At 40.0% G+C, this 20,496-nt stretch overlaps 1 protein-coding gene across 17 annotated transcripts in view; it reads right to left on the reverse strand.

Moving 5' to 3' along the window:
* Positions 1–17,804, reverse strand: part of ACYP2 (acylphosphatase 2) — a 190,906-nt gene extending 173,102 nt beyond the window's left edge. For 2 of the 17 annotated variants that reach the window (XR_015136917.1, XM_086326900.1), the window contains exons 1-3: positions 17,031–17,437; positions 1,800–1,816; positions 22–131 (exon numbers count right to left, since the gene is read on the reverse strand). Coding sequence is in view for 15 of the 17 variants with exons in the window: in XM_086326900.1 (XP_086183026.1) it covers positions 22–131; positions 1,800–1,816; positions 17,031–17,172 (269 nt within the window). In the remaining 2 variants the exon portion in view is untranslated. Of the gene's footprint in view, positions 1–21; positions 132–1,799; positions 1,817–17,030 lie in introns of all 17 variants that reach the window. The other 15 variants (XM_086326913.1, XM_086326910.1, XM_086326912.1 and 12 more) reach the window with 13 other exon arrangements.
* Between the last annotated feature and the right edge of the window lie 2,692 nt (positions 17,805–20,496).

A 20,496-nucleotide genomic window follows, 5' to 3' on the forward strand; every position in this document is an offset into this window, starting at 1 on the left:
GTTACTAGTCTTATTACTTACATGGAATTGACTTTCTCTTCAGGGCCTTGCACTTGGCCTGTCACAGTGCCTTTGCTGGTATTCTTCACCCAGCCAACCACTCCAATTTTCCTAGCCTCATCTTCAGTGTACTGGTTTCAGGAGAAAACAAGAGAGACAAAGTTCAGCGTCACACTTGATCCTAACTTTCAAAAAAGTATGGTCACAAAAAAGCTGATTATTTTTTTTCTAAAATATAGTCTATGCCAAAAATTATGTAGCTAACCTCTGGTAATACCTACATTTACAAGAACCTTCATTTAAATGGTTTTTGTCTTGTTTTGCTAAATTCCACATTCAGTAAAGACAAGCACGTTGTGAGAAAATAAACTGATGGTGGGAATTATTTCAGAAAACAATATCCATGATTCTTTTGGAATCCATAAAACTCAGTTGCATTGCCCTCACAATCTCCTAATGCTAAGCTACTCTGTCAATCTGGGTTCCAAATGATGATCACTCCAAGATACTCAATCACTAAGGAAAAATATCTAGTTACAATCAATACAAAGTACTGAAAGAGAAGATTCCGACGTTTTCTCTTGACTCTGTACTTGCCAGAAATATTATAATTGTCTGAGTAAATTTATTTCTCCAATCATTCTTTTTTAAAGTTCTTTTCCCCAATTCCAAATTTAGTTATGCTACTGGCACATGAAAACACAGAAACATTCTGATTTTGAATTACTTTAACTACACCACAACAAAATTCTGTGGAACCAGTCTACTAGCACTTTTTAGAAACATGTTTTTCTCCTCTTTGGAGGCCAGAGTGACCAAGAGCTGTGCATTTTGTATGCCCAACTAAATGAAGCAATACAAATCAAGATGATTACAGCTAGGATTGCTTAAGGGCTGGTTCTGAAAATAAGTCTTCCCAGAGAATAATGAAAAAGGAAACAATCTGAATTCTAGGGGAGGGTCTATCTCAAAATATAGAGACTCAACTTATGGCAACCTGTTCAAACTCTCAGAGGTTAGGAAAAATAGATATTCTTAAAGTATTTTAAAACAAGTAGATATTTGAAAATAAATATTTAAAGACAACAAGGGGTTTTAACTTAAAAAACCTAGGGGCTTCCCTGGTGGCTCAGACAGTAAAGAGTCTCCAGTGGAGGACTCAGGTTCTACCCCTGGGTCAGGAAGACCCCCTGAAGAAGGGAATGGCTGCCCACTCCAGTATTCTCGCCTGGAGAACTCCACAGACAAAGGAGCCTAGTGGGCTCACAAAGTGTGGGGTCACAAAGAGTCGGACACAACTGAGCGACTACCACTTTCTTTCACCTCGGAGTCACTTCCTTATTCAATGGGCATTTTTCATTCTGCATTTCAAGATGTGTATCCTTGTTCGGAGAGATTCTTCCATCCAGGACAAGTGGCAGATCCCACAATTTGTATTAAACATGTGTGTGTGTTTGCTCAGTCACTTCAGCATTAAGCATATATAACCAAAATGTTTAACTGGATCACCCCCAGAGAGGTACTTTTTAAATCCACAGAAATATTAATGAAAAACTAGGAAGGCTGTAATGGACTGCCAGTTTGTAACTAGTCTATTTTTTAATAGACTGCTTTTAAAAGACAGTCTTCATAAAAATCTCAGCCAGTAATTTGAAAGAAATACAAATATTTCTTCATTTGCGGCCAAGGATAAGATTAGAACTAAGTATATAGATAACTGCTCTGTCTCTGTAACTAGAAATAACAGTGGAGGGAAGGCAGAGATGGCAGAAGATAATAAACAGATTGTACTGACTTACCATCCTGAAGCAAACACCTGTATGAAAGAAAGATGAAAAAAAGAAAAAGAAAGAAAGATGAGAAGAAATGTTAGTTTGTCTACCTTTAAAAAATTTATATATTTCCTGACTTAGCTTTCTAGTTTATTAAACAGTAAGTAAATGAAATAAACAAAACCTTTAATATCTGAATGCCTTCAGAAAGTGCTTTTTAAAAAAATTCTTTCCTTTTAAAACAAAAAGAGAAAAGGAAGACTATTTTGGAGAAAAAGAACAATGTTCTGAAACCAAAGTACAATGAAATGCCAAACTGCATATCATTCTATTAAAGTGCTAAATAAAACCAAATAATTACTACAAGAAGAGTTGAGTATGCCGGCATAAAGTTTACCCACCCTCAGCTTTTAGAATGATCTCCTTAAATGCAAGGACTAAATTCCAGTTTACATATAATAAAACATTTCTATTTTAATTCCACATTCTGGAAAAGACAAAACTACAGAGACAAGACACTGATCTGTGATTGCCAAGGGCCAGGAGTGAGGAGAAGAGGGGTGCCAGAAAGGAGCACGAGGGAACTTTCGGGGGTGATTGGACTGTTTTATATCTCAGCTGTGCTGATGGTGCTTACATGACTTATTCATCTATGAAAATTCATTCAACTGTATACTAAAAAGGGTAAATCTTACTGAATGTAAATTATACCTCAATTATTAAAAATTAGGAAAATTATTGGCAAATCACAGGGGATAGATCAAATCCATTTCAGAGAGGTCCATTGCTTTTCCAAACAGCAATTGAGCCTGGTTAAAATGATACAGAAGATGAGATCAGTGGCTTAGATAATTGTATATAGTTTTGTAAGCGGATTTATAACAAGGAGTATTATTTGTTTCCTGAGGGGAGTGTACTGTGGTACCAGATGAATATGAAAGAAAAGAGTAGTGGTGCAATAAAGACTGAGTAGTATCATAAATGAAATGTTTATGGGGCTATAAAAAAGATTTTAAAAGAAACCTATAAAATGTGGAGGAATGATGAGTGAAGAATACTGATTTGAAGGAGAATCAGAAAGGCAATCTATTATATAGATGGAGGGAAAGACACAAGTTAGTAGATATATTTTAAAAGAATGGGTAAAAAACTCAAGAGAAACTTCTGGTCAACCAGACCATGTAAAATAGAGAAACAAAACAGGCAGAACTGTGGAGAAGCATGCAGTCATTGCATCCTAAGAGAGAGGGGATCCCAGAAGATGCTGACTGAGCAGAGTTGAAGGTTTGGGTCCAGGCATATTGTGCGTATCCCTTCTGAGTTTCTCAACAGTGAACAGTCCCAAATAACGTTAGTGCTAAGAAAAGAAAGCACATGCAACTAAAGTAAACAGAATCTGGAAACACAGCCCAGCTCTTTCCTACTCAAAGAGTGGTCCAGGAACCAGAGGCCATAGCATCCATCACCTGAGAGGACTTTTAGAAAAATCACTTTCTCAGGCTTCTCCCCAGAACTAAAGAAACAGAAACTCTGCAGGTTGCATCCAGGAATCCAGTTTCAACATGCTCTCCAGGTAATTCCTTTGCCCACTACAGTTTAGAGGTTGCTGCTGCTGCTGCTAAGTCACTTCAGTCGTGTCCAACTCTGTGCGACCCCAAAGACAGCAGCCCACCAGGCTCCCCCGTCTCTGGGATTCTCCAGGCAAGAACACTGGAGTGGGTTGCCATTTCCTTCTCCAATGCATGAAAGTGTAAAGAGGTTAGCTCCGCCTTAAAGGAAGGTCTGGGAAAGGCTTGAAAAGGATTTATATTGCTGGTAAGGAATTGTATCACAAAGGGGAAAACTTCAACCTTGCAGAGTACTGCGGATCTGATGCGTTCCCCACTAATGTTGTTCAAATTCGTGTTGGTAATAAATCATATACCTGCATATCAACATTGCTTCAGCTACTTCACAATGCAACACTACATAGAAGAAACTACAGACAAAGAAAAGGCAAGAAATCCCTGTGCTGTACTCTAACTGGACATGGTGTTGGAGCAGAGCAGGCATAATCTATCACTCAGGTTGCTCGCTCCACCCTTAACCTCTTACTGCCAGAAACACAGGAGCTGCCAGAAAGGGAGTAACAACAAGCTGCCCATTCCCAAGCCCCACCCCACCCCACCCCCACTCCTGGTGAAGAGCTACATCCTTTCAACATTTATGAATCCCCAGCAGCCTTTCCACCAGCTATCTGTAAACAGATGACAAAAAGGCCATTTTCTTAAGGTGAGAGGGTTTGAGGAATTTTTCTAAGAGGTATCCAACACAGTGCAAGGTGAAGGAAATTACCTACTCTAGTCTGTTAATGAAATAGTCTTTTCACACAAATAATGTAAGAATTCGGCAACTCATAACAGGCACACTATTAGACATTCTAATTATCCACTTAACAAATATTCATTAATTGTCTAATTCTAAATGTGGAGAATGAGATGAGTAAATAAGATAGTCCCTGGCATCTAGGAGCTTACAGTCTAGTGGGAAAGACAGACAAAACGGCAATTAAAATGTAGACCACAACAGATCCAAAATTTCAGTTATAAAATCATTAAGTACTAGAGACATAATATACAACATGATAAATATAATTAACATATGAAAGCCATGAAGAGAGTAAATCCTTAGAGTTCACATCACAAGGAAAAAAATCTTTTTCATTTAATTTTGCACCTATATGAGATGATGGGTATTCACTACTAAACTTACTATGATAATAATTTCATGATGTATATGTCACATCATTATGATGCATACCTTAAACTTATACAGTTGTTGTTGTTTAGTCTCTAAATCATGTCCAACTCTTTGCAGCTCCATGGACTGTAGCATGCCAGGCTCTTCTGTCCATGGGATTTTCCAGGTAAGAATAGTGGAGTGGGTTGCCATTTCCTTCTCCAGGGGATCTTCCTGACCCAGGGATCAAACCTCTGTCTCCTGCATTGGCAGGTGGATTCTTTACCACTGAGCCACCTGGGAAGCCCCCCAAAATGTATACAGTACTATCAACTATATTTCAATAAAAATGGGGGAAATTTTTTAATAAATAAAACAGAACAATTATGAGTTGTAAAATGCATAAGTCAGGATGCAAGTGGGAGTTCATGGGACAAACAAATGACAGTCCTTGGGTGATTTTAGGGAAGGCTTATTGAAAATATGCTTAGAGTTGAGACTTGGATGATGAGCAAAATTTAGTATGATGAGACTGGAATAACATCACAAATGGAAGAACATGCGCCAAGTCCCAAAATCAAGTACATGGGTTATCTGGATACCATACATGGTCAAATATTCAAAATCATGTCATCGCACTCATTTTACCAATTATTTCTAGCCTCAAATTTCGTTTAAGATTTGCTAAAAAAAAGTTTCTGTTTTGACTGTTTCTAGAAAAATGGATAATAATGTCTTTACAGCCTAGTCCTAGTTATCCTAATCTCTCAACTGACCCACAGTAATGGCCCCTACACTAGTCTCTTTACATCTAGCTCTGCCCTCCTACAGTCTGGTCTCCATAGAGCAGCCACAGTGGTTTTCTTTCCTTAAGTGAAATCACTGCTTCCACACCTTAAAACTCTCTGGTGGCTTCCCATTATACTCAAATATAGTCTGGTTACCACAGCCTCCAGGTCCCTTTCTAATCTTTGTCTCATCTCTTAGGACTCTCCTTTGCTCATTCCATTCCAGCCAAATTTCTCTTTGTGCTCCTCAAAATGCCAAGCGTATTCCTGCCTCAGAGCCTTCACATTTACTGTTCCCTCTGCCTGAAATGGTCTTCCCTCTGCTCTCCTCATAACTGGCTCCTTCTCATCGTTCATGTCTCTGCACCAATGTCATCTCCACAGAGAAATATTCCCTAACCAATTTCTCTATAACAGCAGTGCACCCCTATATGTTTCTGGGATATGCATAACACCAATCACCATATGATATTATTATGCATTTGTTTACTTTTTAAAATTTCCTGTCTACACTGTCAGTTATATTTGGGCCAAATTTTCTCTGTCTCACTCACCACTGTGTCCCCAACATCTAGACCAGACCTTTGCACATAGTTGTTGAATAAATGAAAACAACATAGTTGTTGAATGATAAAACAACTAGCTGATAAATATTTAAGTGAAATGTTTTACTGTTATTATTAACATTGCAAATATATATGCAACTATATTGATTAGAATTTAAATTTCATTTCAAAGTGATGATGATAAATTTACTGCACTCGAGGCTGGAAAAAAATTATAAGAATTCTGTGTTGATTCTAGTATAACTTTACTACTTTATCTAAAGGATTATATAGAGTGTTTGGTGTATGGGTCTGTGTATTTATATACTATATACTATAAAGGGTAGCAAAAAGTCACTAACTAATGCTTAAGTTGACAAATCAAGAAATACTAATATGAGTATGTTGCTTATAAATAACGGCTTAATGACCATAAAAATTGAAAAAAGAAATGTCTTAATTAGTTGTCTTATAGAACTTAAGAGGCCTTGGGACTAGGAGACTAAAGTAGGATATGGTGACTATATTTGTAATCATGAATGGTAAGGGCACAAACACATTTACTAAACAAATCCTAATACAATAGAACTAAAGGACTGTCCTTTACATTTAAGAGAATTGTAGGCTAAGTTCATACTGCTTGACAAATTGGGTAGATAATACAAGTGTTACCCAATGCTTTAAGCAGTGGTTCAACTGAAAAAACATAAGACTGAGATAAATCATATATGAAAGATTCAATATGTTCAGTTCAGTTCAGTCGCTCAGTCATGTCTGACTCTTTGCAACCCCATGAATCGCAGCACGCCAGGCCTCCCTGTCCATTACCAACTCCCAGAGTTCACTCAGACTCATGTCCATCAAGTCAGTGATTCAATATGTACTTAACAGAAATTCAGGTTGTCTTGGTTATAAATGAAATGTCTTGAGACTGAGACCGTGGAGATCAAAGGCTTTCTGAAATATGTCCTTTTGCATCAAGACTTGAAAAATAATACCAAATGTAATTACTATGCTGTTAAATGTAATTAATATATGAATATCCGTGGCAGACACTGTTAGTTGCTTACACAAAACCCACTTTCCCCTTCTTTTCTAACAGAATTTTTATGTTACTCTGGGGCAACAACATGCTCTTCTGCATTTCCCAATCTTCCTTCTACAAGGAGGGGCCATGAGATGTAAGCTGAGGCATCGGCTGAAGCTTTCAAGAAAGCTCATTGACAAGGGCTGACTCAGCCAGGGGTCCATCTTTGTATCCTCTCCTCTGACTATATGGTGAGCGTAATGACTGGAGCTATAACAGCCATCTTGAAACCATGAGGGAAAGCCCAAGGAAATCACAGAGACCTTGGCCATGATATCCCTGAGGGATGGGGCAGGTGAGGAGTAGGGAATGAAAGGAACTGTGGGGCAGGAATTCTTTGGTGGGGGGTGATGGAAATGTTATAAATTACATAGTGATGATAGCGGCAAGTGCTTCCCAGATGACTCAGTGGTAGTGAACCCGCCTGCCAAAGCAGGAGATGCAAGAGATGTGGTTCAATCCCCACGTCAGGAGGATCCCTTGGAGGAGGGCATGGCAACCCACTCCAGTATTGTTGCCTGGAAAACTCTATGGACAGAGGAGCCTGGCAGGCTACAGACCATGGGGTTGCCAAGAGTCAGACATAACTGACCTACTGAGCATGCACACACGTGCTGTAGATTTTACAGCTTATTTCTGGAGGAGAAAGTTTCTTTGCCCTTATAATAGTGCCTTTAATGAGGATAAATATCCATTCATGTGTCACTCCTGGCCACTCTTTACCTGTTCCTGACTCCTCGTTGGGGACATGCAGTCCAGTGGGTAAGTTTGGAAGGAGAAGCATACATAGGCCAGGTGCTTCCTCCTTTTCTTTCTGGGAACTAAATACTCAAAGGAATCACCCCTTCTGCTCCGCCCATAGATGAAGCCCTGCTGGTGTCTGGGGTGCTGTGCTCAATTCTGCAGTATAGATCATTATAAAGTTCACTTGCCTGAAGACTGACACCACATCCCCAAAACTCTGCCTTACTCATTGTCTTGTGTGTGTGTGTGTGTGTGTGTGCGCTAAGTCATTTCAGTAGCATTTGACGCTATGCGACCCTATGGACTGTAGCCCGCCAGGCTCCTCTGTCCATGGGATTCTCTGGCCAAGAATACTCGAGTGGACTTGTCAATAATTCACATAATGAAAAGTGGTGTTGTTTACTGGGCCCCTCAACCACAACCCTTATTTTAAAGCCTTAGAAGGAATGTGTATCAAGATGTGTCAGGACCTCCAGCCCATTAGCTTTCTGAAGCAGTGAACCATGCAGAAACTAACTGTTGAAATACACTTGGAATTTTCCCAGAGTCTTTCTGAAAATCCTGATCCCTAGTTTGAAGTATGCTGTGTAACAGAGGGAGGTCCATATAGAAAAAAAGTGAATGTGGCCACAGTTGATCAGCATTGGCTGGAACTGAGCACTCTCAGGACTGGGCTTGTATTGGAGATGATGCTTCCATGAGCTTACATGGCCTCTCTGCACTGCTTCCACCCTGCTTGCTAAAGAGAAGGGAAGCTGATGTGACACATGCAGGATTTTTACAGACACACTACTCTAGAAACTGGGACAGACATCAGCCGCTTCAGTCATGAGTGACTCAAATACAATATGCCACTCAGTCCAGGCTCAATCAGCTGCAACCGGACCTTGCTTTGTGAAAAGATGTGTCAGGCAGGAACTCTGAGGTGAATATTTGCAAAGCAAATCATACTTTCAATCCACAAAGAAACATTAGTATTTAAATAAACCATATGATGGATTTTAAACATCAGTGTCATTTCATGAAAAATCAAATTTTCATATTAAACTGTACCCCCTTCATCCTGGGATTTGACTGCGTGTGTCAATTTTGAATGCAGGAAGCCATGCAGTCATTACCTTACGAAGTAGCCCGTAATGACTTTAAACATCTTTAACTGTTAGAAAGGTCTTCCTTCTATGGAATAAAATTCTGCCTCACCTCCACCTTTCACCATCCATCTAGGATCTGTCCCCTGGAGCTACACACCATGGGATGTTTCAAATAGTCTAAACAGCCATTATACTACTGTTTCTTCTCTAAGCCAACTATCCACAAGCACTTCAATTTAATTTGAGATACATGGGAGTCCATATCAGAAGCACAGTCTGTAGGGGATATAAAAACAAGCTAGCTTGACCTTTAAAATACTACCCTTATTGTCTCGGAGAAGGAAATGGCAACCCACTCCAGTATTCTTGCCTGGAGAATCCCAGGGACAGAGGAGCCTGGTGGGCTGCCGTCTATGGGGTCACACAGAGTCGGACACAACTGAGGCGACTTAGCAGCAGCAGCAGCCACCTTATTGTCAAGTGAGAGACACAGATATGTGTATACAAATAAGTATAGTCGAAAAAAGAATGGATTTAGAGAAATAAAAAACAAGAAATAGAACAAAAATAAAAATCAAGAAATAGAACAGAATTACAAATGAAATGCTATAGGGAAAAAAATGAGAACGATAATCATATTTCTTGACTTTAATGTATTAAAACTTTCAACCACTAAAACCCAACTTTTCCACCTACCTGTCTACATAGGAAAATCATGTACACCTAAATCATGTGGTTTCTAACCAAACTATTCAGTCAGATCAGATCAGTCGCTCAGTCGTGTCCGATTCTTTGCGACCCCATGAATCGCAGCACGCCAGGCCTCCCTGTCCATTCAGTAATTCATCTCAATTTTCATTTTAAGAAATCTTAAAGAAAATTACTATTTATTGTTGTAGTCCAGTAAGGTACTCCCATTCTAATCTGAGTCAACACCATCAAAATGAACTGTTGAATTTCTAATGTACAGGTAAACTAACATATTGCCACAATCCACTTCTACAAGTGTTGTTAGTACTCACCTGAGCATTGGTAAAGCATCTATATACACTGCTTAATCAGTTCCTCATTCAAAGCTACAGGTTATATTATTCTAAATAACTAATTATGTATAGGAACATAATAAACCATGCCATAGAGATGAACGCTCTAAAAACACAGGTCAGTCCCCTACTCCCCTGTCCCTCATCCTAAAGCCCCCAATGCAGCAGAAGTTGACGGGAAAAAACATGGAGCTTCTTGAGAATGTGTAAATAAAGTAAAGGACAGAAAGGGAGGTGGAAAAAAAGAGTAACTTAAGAGTGGACAAACACTGTCTCAGCCAGGTGATCAAGGTTTTAACATCAACAGTGGTAAGTCATGTGGGCAGTGTGTACATTTGATACAGTGTGAAGAGAAAAGCACTTTACCTGTGGTCTTCCTCCTGATAACCCACACCCTTGGTCTTATAACAAAAATACTAGACAAATCCCAGTTTGGGAGCATTCTACAAGGTACCTAGCCTCAAACCACTCCTCCAAAGCACCAAGGTCATGGAAAACAAGGCAAGTCTGAGACACTATCACAGCAGAAAGAAAACTAAGAGGACAAAATGACTAAATGCAATGTAATAGCCTAGATGAATGCTGAACCCAAGAGGACTTTAGAAAACAGACTTTAGTTAAAAATAATATATCAATGTTGGCTCACCAGTTCTGACAAAGGTACCATACAATGGAAGAAGTTTACCATAGGGGAAACTGGATGTGGAGTATACAAGAATTCTCTGTAATATCTTTCTAACTTTTCTATAATTCTAAACTGCTATAAAACAACAAAAAATTATTTTTTTAAAAAAAGGGAAGGGATGGAAGTTCGGCAATGGAGGGCAGCTGAAGCCTGATGGAAGAAATGCCCACATACTGAAGTATGGGGAAGTCATGCTGGCTCATCCAAGAGTTACCTTGACTTCTATGCTAACTAAAACAGTCTATTTGTGGGTTATCAAACATACACTGTATATGTGCTTTAACTATTAAGTAAAAGGGTGTATTACCAAGAAGTAAAGTATATTCATGTTAAAAATAAAGATTAAGGGACTTCCTTGTCCATCAAGCGGTTAAGACTCTGCACTTCCACTGCAAGGGGCATGGGTTACATCCATGGTTGGGGAACTAAGATCCTGCATGCCACACAGTGTGGTCAAAAAATAATAAAGATTAAATCCCTCCCTTTCTGGGACACCAGTGCTGGTGGTCCTTTGATGATAAGACTTTCTTCCCAGGTGCTAAGGTTAGTGACTCACTGTGTACATGCCAATCTATTTCTTTGAAATCTTGAAGGAATGAATCCCTAATTTGTTAGATGTTCTTTGCTTTGATAAGATATAAAACTGTGCTGGAAATCATGCTTCTCCAGAGCAGTTCCTCAGAATTATCTGAGGGACTGTCTCCCAGGCTATAGTCCTTAGTGTGGCTGAAATAAGACTCTTTCCAATTCCTATTATAGATTGCTTTTTGATTATTTCTGTCAACAAGGCTACAGCTCTATGTGTAGACTTTGCAGAAGGGTCTGAGAAGTAAACCCACTATTTGTAATATTATTTCCATAAATAATTTTCCTGAGTTTCAAACAACCAACTTATAACTATTTCTTGAAATGCAATCTGTTTGCAAATTAGGGTATGTGTATTTGAGAACAAGGAAGAGTATATTTGACTTCTGGAACATTTTGACCACCATTTTGTCACCAAGGATGATTTAAATTCAAACATTCTAAATATAAATATTACAGCACAAATTTTTGGCTAGAAAGTATTTTCTGTCATAAGCTCCATCAAGCTAATTCATTGATCAATTTTCTATCAGGACAGGACAGTCATTTTCCATTTTTTCCATATTAATTTTTATATAATTTAGGGAATTTTCATTAATAATAGTTTCATTTAAATATTTTAATGACAATTTATCAGTCTATATTTTGTCCATTTTACATGTCCTTATATCTTCCTCCATGGTAAATTTACTTTCATAACCATTATTTCTAACAAGCCAGTATTCACTAAGATTTTTATTATTCTACACTTTTAAAAGATCTCTTTATTTTTCATTTTATATTATTAAATTCATTTTTTAAGTTTTTATTATTTACTGTCAATAATCTCTACACTATTATTATGACTCAGACAAAAAGCTAATGGTTTGTATTTATTTCTTAGGTAAGCCACTAGAAAATTGTGAGCAGTTCTGTGAGACACAGAGGGACACAGGCTGGTGACACTGCCAACAAGTAACAGAGAGAGTCAGAGACTGCAGTTCTGAATGAGCTGACTGCTCACTGACCAGGTCAAATGTCCTTGGAGCCAAAATGACCATAAAAACACCCTTAGGGTCATCTGGAATAATCTAGATGTCCAGGTCCAAATGTCCAACATCAGTTTATGTACATGCTCAGTGCGTAGGTTAGGAGGAAGGCAAAATAAATATGGAAAGGGCATCGAGAGGAGGAGCAATAGGATATAGTGACTAAGAGCATGGGCTCTGGTCGCGGTTCAAATCCCACTGCCACCACTTAACTCACTGTAACCTGGAAGAGTTATTTCACTATGTCTTAATTTCTCCATTTGCTAAATGAGGAAGCTGCTTGAGGTCACAGGGTTGAGGATTAAATGAGTACAGAGCTTGGCACATCCTAAATCCTCAGCAAATGTCAGTGTATAGACGTGCAAATATGTGACTATGGGTTTGTCCCACATACTAGGCCTTGATAAGCCAATAGTATACATGTACTCTCACAACTTAATGACTGAAAAACAACTCTCTTCCATTTAATACACTGTAAACAACAGAGGTCATTGCACTAAATCTGATTTTTAAACCTGACTGTTTATGTATGGGGCTTCCCAGGTGGCGCTAGTGGTAAAGAACCCACCTGCCAATGTAGGTGATGTAACAGACTCAGGTTCAATCCCTGGATCAGGAAGATCCTCTGGAGAAGGGCATGGCAACACACTCCAGTATTCTTGCCTGGAGAATCCAATGGACAGAGGAGCCTGGCAGCCAATGGTCCATAGGGTCACAGAGTCAGACACAAACGACTGAGCCCACATGCAGTAGGATGCTCAGCACAGGGAACACTCTCAGTAAATGTCATACACGTGTGTGTGCACACACACACTCAACTACGCCCGTATCTGTCTAGTAAACAAAATACTTTGTCAAGTGACCTTTGTCAGCATTTTCATATTTTATGTCATATTTTATGTGCTTCAATGACTCTTTGTGTCCATTGTCAATGTAGATTACCACGTCCCTGGGTGCACCAAAGACACGGTAAGGCATGAGGGGTACAAGGCATGAATAATTTTAAGTAATCAATTTCTTTATCTTCAACTCCCATATATATATTTTTTCCCCTAAAACTGACCTGCCTTGAGGAGACAAGAGTAGTCTGTCTTTATTTTCTTTTCTTACGTCCCTTTCCAGTTACCCTTTGAAAAAGGGGCCTATTTCTTTACAAAAGACATACTTTCACCCATTCTTTAGCTTATTCAGGTACATTGCCCCAAGGTGCAAAAACCTCTAAGTACCAAAATACAAAGATAATTTAACCCTCTAATCAAGGTTTCATAAAACACCCCCAGCTTTCTCCTGAAGACATGAATTTCCAAATAAAATTACCTTCTAAATAATGTTTATCATACTTTTAAATGTACTTATATTATTTTCATCAAATGTATTCTAATAAGAGTCACAATAGTAACTTAAGCCAGAATTAAAAAAAAAAGAATAGAGCTTTATGATCAAAGGAAATTAAGAAAATATATCATACACACATATATATGTATATACATACTGCAGAAAAGTTCAGTGGGTCACCAATCAGAACCACTCAAGCATAACACTCAGGTAAAATTCTGTGGGGGAAATTGAATGGAAATCAAATTCAAACAGAAAAAAAGTATGATGCAAACTTGGGTGCAATCTCAAAAACAACAAAATGATCTCTGTTCTTTTCTAAGTCAACAGTAATCCAAGTCTATGACCCAACCAGTAATGCTGAAGAAGCTGAAGTTGAAAGGTTCTATGAAGACCTACAAGATCTTGTAGAACTAACATCCCAAAAAGATGGCCTTTTCATTATAGGGGACTGGAATACAAAAGCCAAGAACTACCTGGAATAACAGGCAAATTTGGCCTTGGAGTACAAAATGAAGAAGGGCAAAGGCTAATAGAGTTTTGCCAAGAGAACGCACTGGTCATAGCAAACACCCTCTTCCAACAACACAAGAGACGACTCTACACATGGACATCACCAGACGGTCAATACTGAAATCAGATTGATTCTTTGCAGCCAAAGATGAAGAAGCTCTATACAGGGAGCAAAAACAAGACCAGGAGCTGACTGTGGCTCAGATCATGAACTCCTTATTGCCAAATTCATACTGAAATTGAAGAATGTAGGGAAAACCACTAGACCATTCAGATATGACCTCTATCACATCCCTTATGATTATACAGTGGAAGTGACAAATAGATTTAAGGGATTAGATCTGATAGACAGAATGCCTGAAGAACTATGGACAGAGGTTCCTGACATTGTACAGGAGGCAGGGATCAAGACTATCCCCAAGAAAAAGAAATGCAAAAGGCAAAAATGGTTGTCTGAGGAGGCCCTACAAATAGCTGAGGAAAGAAGAGAAGCTAAAGGCAAAGAAGAAAAGGAAAGATACACCCATCTGAATGCAGAGTTCCAAAGAATGATAAGGAGAGATAAGAAAGCCTTCCTCAGTGATCAATGCTAAGAAATAGAGGAAAAAACTGAATGGGCAAAGACTAGAGATCTCTTCAAGAAAATCAGAGATACCAAGGGAATATTTCATGCAAAGATGGGCACAATAAAGGACAGAAATGGCATGAACCTAACAGAAGCAGAAGATATTAAGAAGAGGTGGCAAGAATACACAGAAGAACTATACAAAAAAGGGAGGAGGGAGGAGGGTTCAGGATGGGGAACACATGTATACCTGTGGCGGATTCATTTTGATATTTGGCAAAACTAATACAATTATGTAAAGTTTAAAAATAAAATAAAATTTAAAAAAAAAAAAGAAAAAAAATATTCTCATGACCCAGTTAACCACAATGGTGTGATCACTCACCTAGAGCCAGACATCCTGGAATGTAAAGAAAAGTGGGCCTTACGAAGGAAGCATCACTACGAACAAAGTTAGTGGAGGTGATGGAATTCCAGTTGAGCTATTTCAAATCCTCAAAGACGATGCTGTGAAAGTGCTGCACTCAATATACCAGCAAATTTGGAAAACTCAGCAGTGGCCACAGGACTGGAAAAGGTCAGTTTTAATTCCAATCACAAGGAAAGGCAATGCCAAAGAATGTTCAAACTACCACACAATTGCACTCATGCTAGCAAAGTAATGCTCAAAATTCTCCAAACCATACTTCAACAGTATGTGAACCATAAACTTCCAGATGTTCAAGTTGGATTTAGAAAAGGCAGAGGAACCAGAGATCAAATTGCCAACATCCGTTGGATCATCAAAAAAGCAAGAGAGTTCCAGAAAAACATCTACTTCTGCTTTACTGACTATGCCGAAGCCTTTGACTATGTGGATCACAACAAAATGTGGAAAATTCTTAAAAGAGATGGGAATACCAGACCACCTTACCTGTCTCCTGAGAAATCTGTATGCAGGTCAAAAAGCAACAGTTAGAAATGGGCACAGTTAGAACTGGGAACAACAGACTAGTTCCAAATTGAGAAAGAAGTACATCAAGGCTGTATATTGTCACCTTGCTTATTTAACTTATATGCAGAGTGTATCATGCAAAATGCTGGGCTGGATGAAGTACAAGCTGGAATCAAGATTGCCAGGAGTAATATCAATAACCTCAGATATGCAGATGACACCACCCTTATGGCAGAAAGCGAAGAACTAAAGAGCCTCTTGATGAAAGTGAGAGTGAAAAAGTTGGCTTAAAACTCAACATTCAGAAAACGAAGATCATGGCATCCAGTCCCATTACTTCATGGCAAATGTATGGAAACAGTGAGAGACTTTATTTTGGGGGGCTCCAGAATCACTGCAGATGGTGACTGCAGCCATGAAATTAAGACACTTGCTCTTTGGAAGAAAAGCTATGACCAACCTAGACAGCATATTAAAAAGCAGAGACATTACTTTGTCAACAAAGCTAGTCTAATCAAAGCTATGGTTTTTCCAGTAGTCATTATGGATGTGAGAGTTGGACTATAAAGCTGAGCGCCAAAGAATTGATGCTTTTGAATTGTGGTGTTAGAGAAGACTCTTGAGTCCCTTGGACTGCAAGGAGATGCAACCAGTCCATCCTAAAGGAAATCAGTCTTGACTATTCATTGTAAGGACTGATGCTGAAGCTGAAACTCCAATACTTTGGCCATCTGATGCAAAGAACTGACTCACTGGAAAAGACTCTGACACTGGGAAGGACTGAAGGCAGGAGGAGAAGGGGATGACAGAGGATGAGATGGTTGGATGGCATCACTGGCTCTATGGACATGAGTTTGAGCAGGCACCAGGAGTTGGTGATAGACAGGGAAGTCTGGCAAGCTGCAGGCCATGGAATCCCAACGAGTCCAACAGGGAGAGTGACTGAACTGAACACTTTCTGTTTTGAATGAATGATGACAAATATTAAATCACCACCATATTTATATTACACTGGATAAATTTTTAGTGATTTTTAACATTTTAATTTAGAAATAATGGTAGTTACAACAAGCCAGACATTACATCCTTTGCAACGATTTAAACTTATGACGGAACAAAAAGAAGATAACAATAATTCTTTTAGGAGCTACACTGGCAAAAGTATTACCATCCTACAAAAGGAAGCCTCCAACACCATCTAGGAGTCTATTCTGAAACAATTTTACCACAGTAGTTTCAGTGGCAAGTAACGGGGATCACTAGTTCACGGACCCTCCTCTTTTCCTCCCCCACTTCAGTTTGCCTTCTCCATCCGGACCCCTCGCACTCCCTTAGATGGCCCACTACCAGCGCCCGGCTGTTCCTCCTTCTCCCGGCCTTTCTCCCTAAGGCGTCTCGGCTCTCCTTCCCCGTCCACCCCGGCTCTCTTGCGCATGCTCCCTTGGTCTCCTTCCCGCCCGCTGTGCTGTGTCATGGCCGGGCCGAAGTCCCAGTCACAACGGGGCAGGGGTTCCTAAAGATGGGCTGTGGTTGTCACAGCTTTCTAGTCTTCCTCCCCAACACCTCTTTGATCTCCCGCTGTAGGATGGTCCCCTACCCTGCACTCTCCCGAACACTTCGTAGTCCACGGATTTGAGTGGCCTGCCGGTAGACATGGCGGCGGCGAGCCCTCTGCCGAGGAGCCGGAGCGGGGATCGGGGCGCGGTGACTGCGGCGGCTGCGAGAGGGAGGGGGCACATGGGACCGCTTGGCGCACCCCGCGTCTGACACCGGCCCGGGACGCGACGCGCCGGGGTCACGCGTTGGGAGGTGGCAAATGAGACGGCGAGGACTGGGAGCGAGGGCAGCCGGGGATACCTGGAAGACAGAGGCCGCTGGGCCCGCGGCGGCCGGAGGGCTCCTTTCGCCCCCGCTCCCTGCTGGGGGAACCGGGCTCGCTTCCCGGGAGGGACGCCCGCTCCGCGGCCCTGCGGCTTAATGGACCGCGGCGCTCCTTCCTCTGTTGTTTGTAAACAAAAGCCGGAGGCTCGGCCCAGATGTTCGTAGTTTGGTACCCTAAAATGATTGCTTCTGAAATGAAAGATCTGCTAGCCCAGTATTTCAGAGTACTTGGTTAGTAAATTTTTATTAAACCTTTAGGTAACTGCCACAGTGATTTTGAGCCGTTCTTAGGGTGGCAACAGCATCTGCTTCTCTATTAAGTCAGAAAGGCTTTGGGCCTGAATCCATATTCTAAATGGATTCTGATATATTCTAGGACAAGAAACTTTAAAAACCTAAACCTTTTAAACAAACGAAAAATCTTGTCTGCTGTTAACGGATATAGCTTTTTTTTAAGGTCTCTGTTCAGCAACAACCCCAATTGCCTGGAAGGTTAAAGCAGTATATACTTGAGAAAATTTTACTTCCTGGTGAGACTGTTATGTCTTAAAGCAACCCACCACTCGAAAGAATGTGGATGCAGCTATTGATAATCTGCTGCCTTCTAGAATTACAAATCCTTTTACTTTTGAGAATTTGCGTTTTCAACGTATTTATTGGTTTCAATACTTTGAATCTGCCACAGAGTTAAAACAATCTTCTGCAACCTGGTTCAACAGTATGTGCTAATTCTATTAGTACCAAAAATGATCTAAAACTTGGTTAGAATGTGGTTAAACCATTTTAAAGTTAAATATATTCTGGAGGTGCTAATCCAGGTAATTTTATGTAATGAAGATCATGGTTTGTTGCAGAGTCCTCAAACTTATTCTTCCTCTCATCTCCCTTTCAGTTCATTCCATGCAGATCCTAGAATCAGTGTAGGTCTCATGTCCATCTTTTCAGTGACATATCTTCAAAGTCTTTACAGTGCATTTCAAATAAAACCGTCCCATTCAGTGGACATGAATTTGAGCAAACCCAGGAGAGTGAGGGACAGAGGAGCTTGGTGTTCTACAATTCATGGGTTCACAAAAAAGTCAGAGAGGACTTAACAACTGACCAACTTCAGCATCCACTAATCTCTTATTAGGACTTCCCTGGTGGCTCAGACGATAAAGCGTCTGTCTACAGTGTGGGAGACCTGGGTTCCATCCCTGGGTTGGGAAGTTCCCTGGAGAAGGAAATAGCAACCCACTCCAGTACTCTTGCCTAGACAATCTCATGGACGGAGGAGCCTAGTGTCTATGAGGTCGCAAAGAGTCCGACACGACTGAGCAACTTCACTTTCACTTTCACTTTGAATCTCTTATTACCTGCTTCTACCCATCCTGTAAATAGATGGGGAAACAGTGGAAACTGGCAGACTTTATTTTTGGGGGCTCCAAAATCACTGCAGATGGTGACTGCAGCCATGAAATTAAAAGACGCTTACTCCTTGGAAGAAAAGTTATGACCAACCTAGATAGCATATTGAAAAGCAGAGACATTACTTTGCCAACAAAGGTCCATCTAGTCAAGGCTATGGTTTTTCCAGTGGTCATATATGGATGTGAGAGTTGGACTGTGAAGAAAGCTGAGCGCCGAAGAATTGATGCTTTTGAACTGTGGTGTTGGAGAAGACTCTTGAGAGTCCCTTGGACTGCAAGGAGATCCAACCAGTCCATTCTGAAGGAGATCAGCCCTGGGATTTCTTTGGAAGGAATGATGCTAAAGCTGAAACTCCAGTACTTTGGCCACCTCATGTGAAGAGTTGCCTCATTGGAAAAGACTCAGATGCTGGGAGGGATTGGGGGCAGGAGGAGAAGGGGACGACAGAGGATGAGATGGCTGGATGGCATCACTGACTCGATGGACGTGAGTGTGAGTGAACTCCAGGAGTTGGTGATGGACAGGGAGGCCTGGCGTGCTGCGATTCATGGGGTCACAAAGAGTCAGACACGACTGAGCAACGGAACTGAACTGACCCATCCTGTAGGTTTTATTGCTGTTTAGTCGCTAAGTCATGTCAGACTCTTGCAACCACATGGACTGTAGCCCGCCAGTCTCCTCAGTCAATGGGATTTCCCGGGCAAGAATACTGGAGTGGGTTGCCATTTCCTTCTCCAGGGCAATCTTCCCGACTCAGGGATGGAACCTGCCTCTACTGCCTTGCAGGCTGATTCTTTAATCCTGCAGGTTATAGGTAGCCTATTTTAAAGACACTGGGATTATTCTGCTCTCTGAACACACCCTGACTTTTGAAAAACACAAAAAACCTTTGCTCTTGGATCTATTTTATCGGGAATAAAATAGATTTAAAAACTACCTACTCTAGTTCCCAAATCTTCCCCTAGCCCGTTCAGTAGCCTATGCAAGTACTTACCATATTTCATCCTAATTATTTGCTATCTTGACCACTAGTACTTTGCATTCTAAGAAGTAAGATCTCAAACTGGGTCCTATTCCTATCACTGATCTTGTCACTGACTAGAAAGGTGGACATTTTCCTTAATCTTTTACTTTTCTCCATGTTTACCCCAAAGTACCCTTCCCTGCCAATTATTTTGTAGCTGTATTGTAATTTTAGAAGTGCAATGGCAACAACTGACATTTGCTTAGCTAAAAAATTGACTGTGTCTGCCAACAGCTGAACATTAGTAAACAGAAACTATGTACCATTTCAGCGTGGATTGCCAATGATGTGTGATTCTAAGAATAAAAATTTTAAGTAAATGTTGCTAATGCTTAAGCTAACTTTAAACAATAAAACATTTGTGCATAATTAGAGAAAATTTTTAAAATAGAAGGAAAAAATCCATAACCCTAACACAACTTTTATCATTTTTGTATATTCTCTTATATTTGTGTTTTAAGTAGTTAAAAATCATAGTATAAATTCAACTTTTATTCTTCCTTTTTCCCTATTATAGTTTTTCCAATGAATATTTTAGTAATTTCATGAGATTCTATTAAGTAGGCATCACCATCTACTTGCCTGTTGTTACATACTCTGCCTCTAATTTTTCACTACCTAAAAAATACTGTGAAGGAAATATTCCTGCACACAGCTTTTTTCCCCATATTTAAAAATTATCTAGGGTAAAATGTAAAATACCAATTCAGAAGGTACAAGCATGTATTCTCCCTGATGCACATTACCA

This window comes from Bos grunniens, chromosome 11 (genome assembly GCF_055505025.1).
Source record: "Bos grunniens cultivar Pamir isolate PY7600 chromosome 11, Bosgru_T2T1.0, whole genome shotgun sequence".
NCBI classification, from domain to species: Eukaryota; Metazoa; Chordata; class Mammalia; order Artiodactyla; family Bovidae; genus Bos; species Bos grunniens.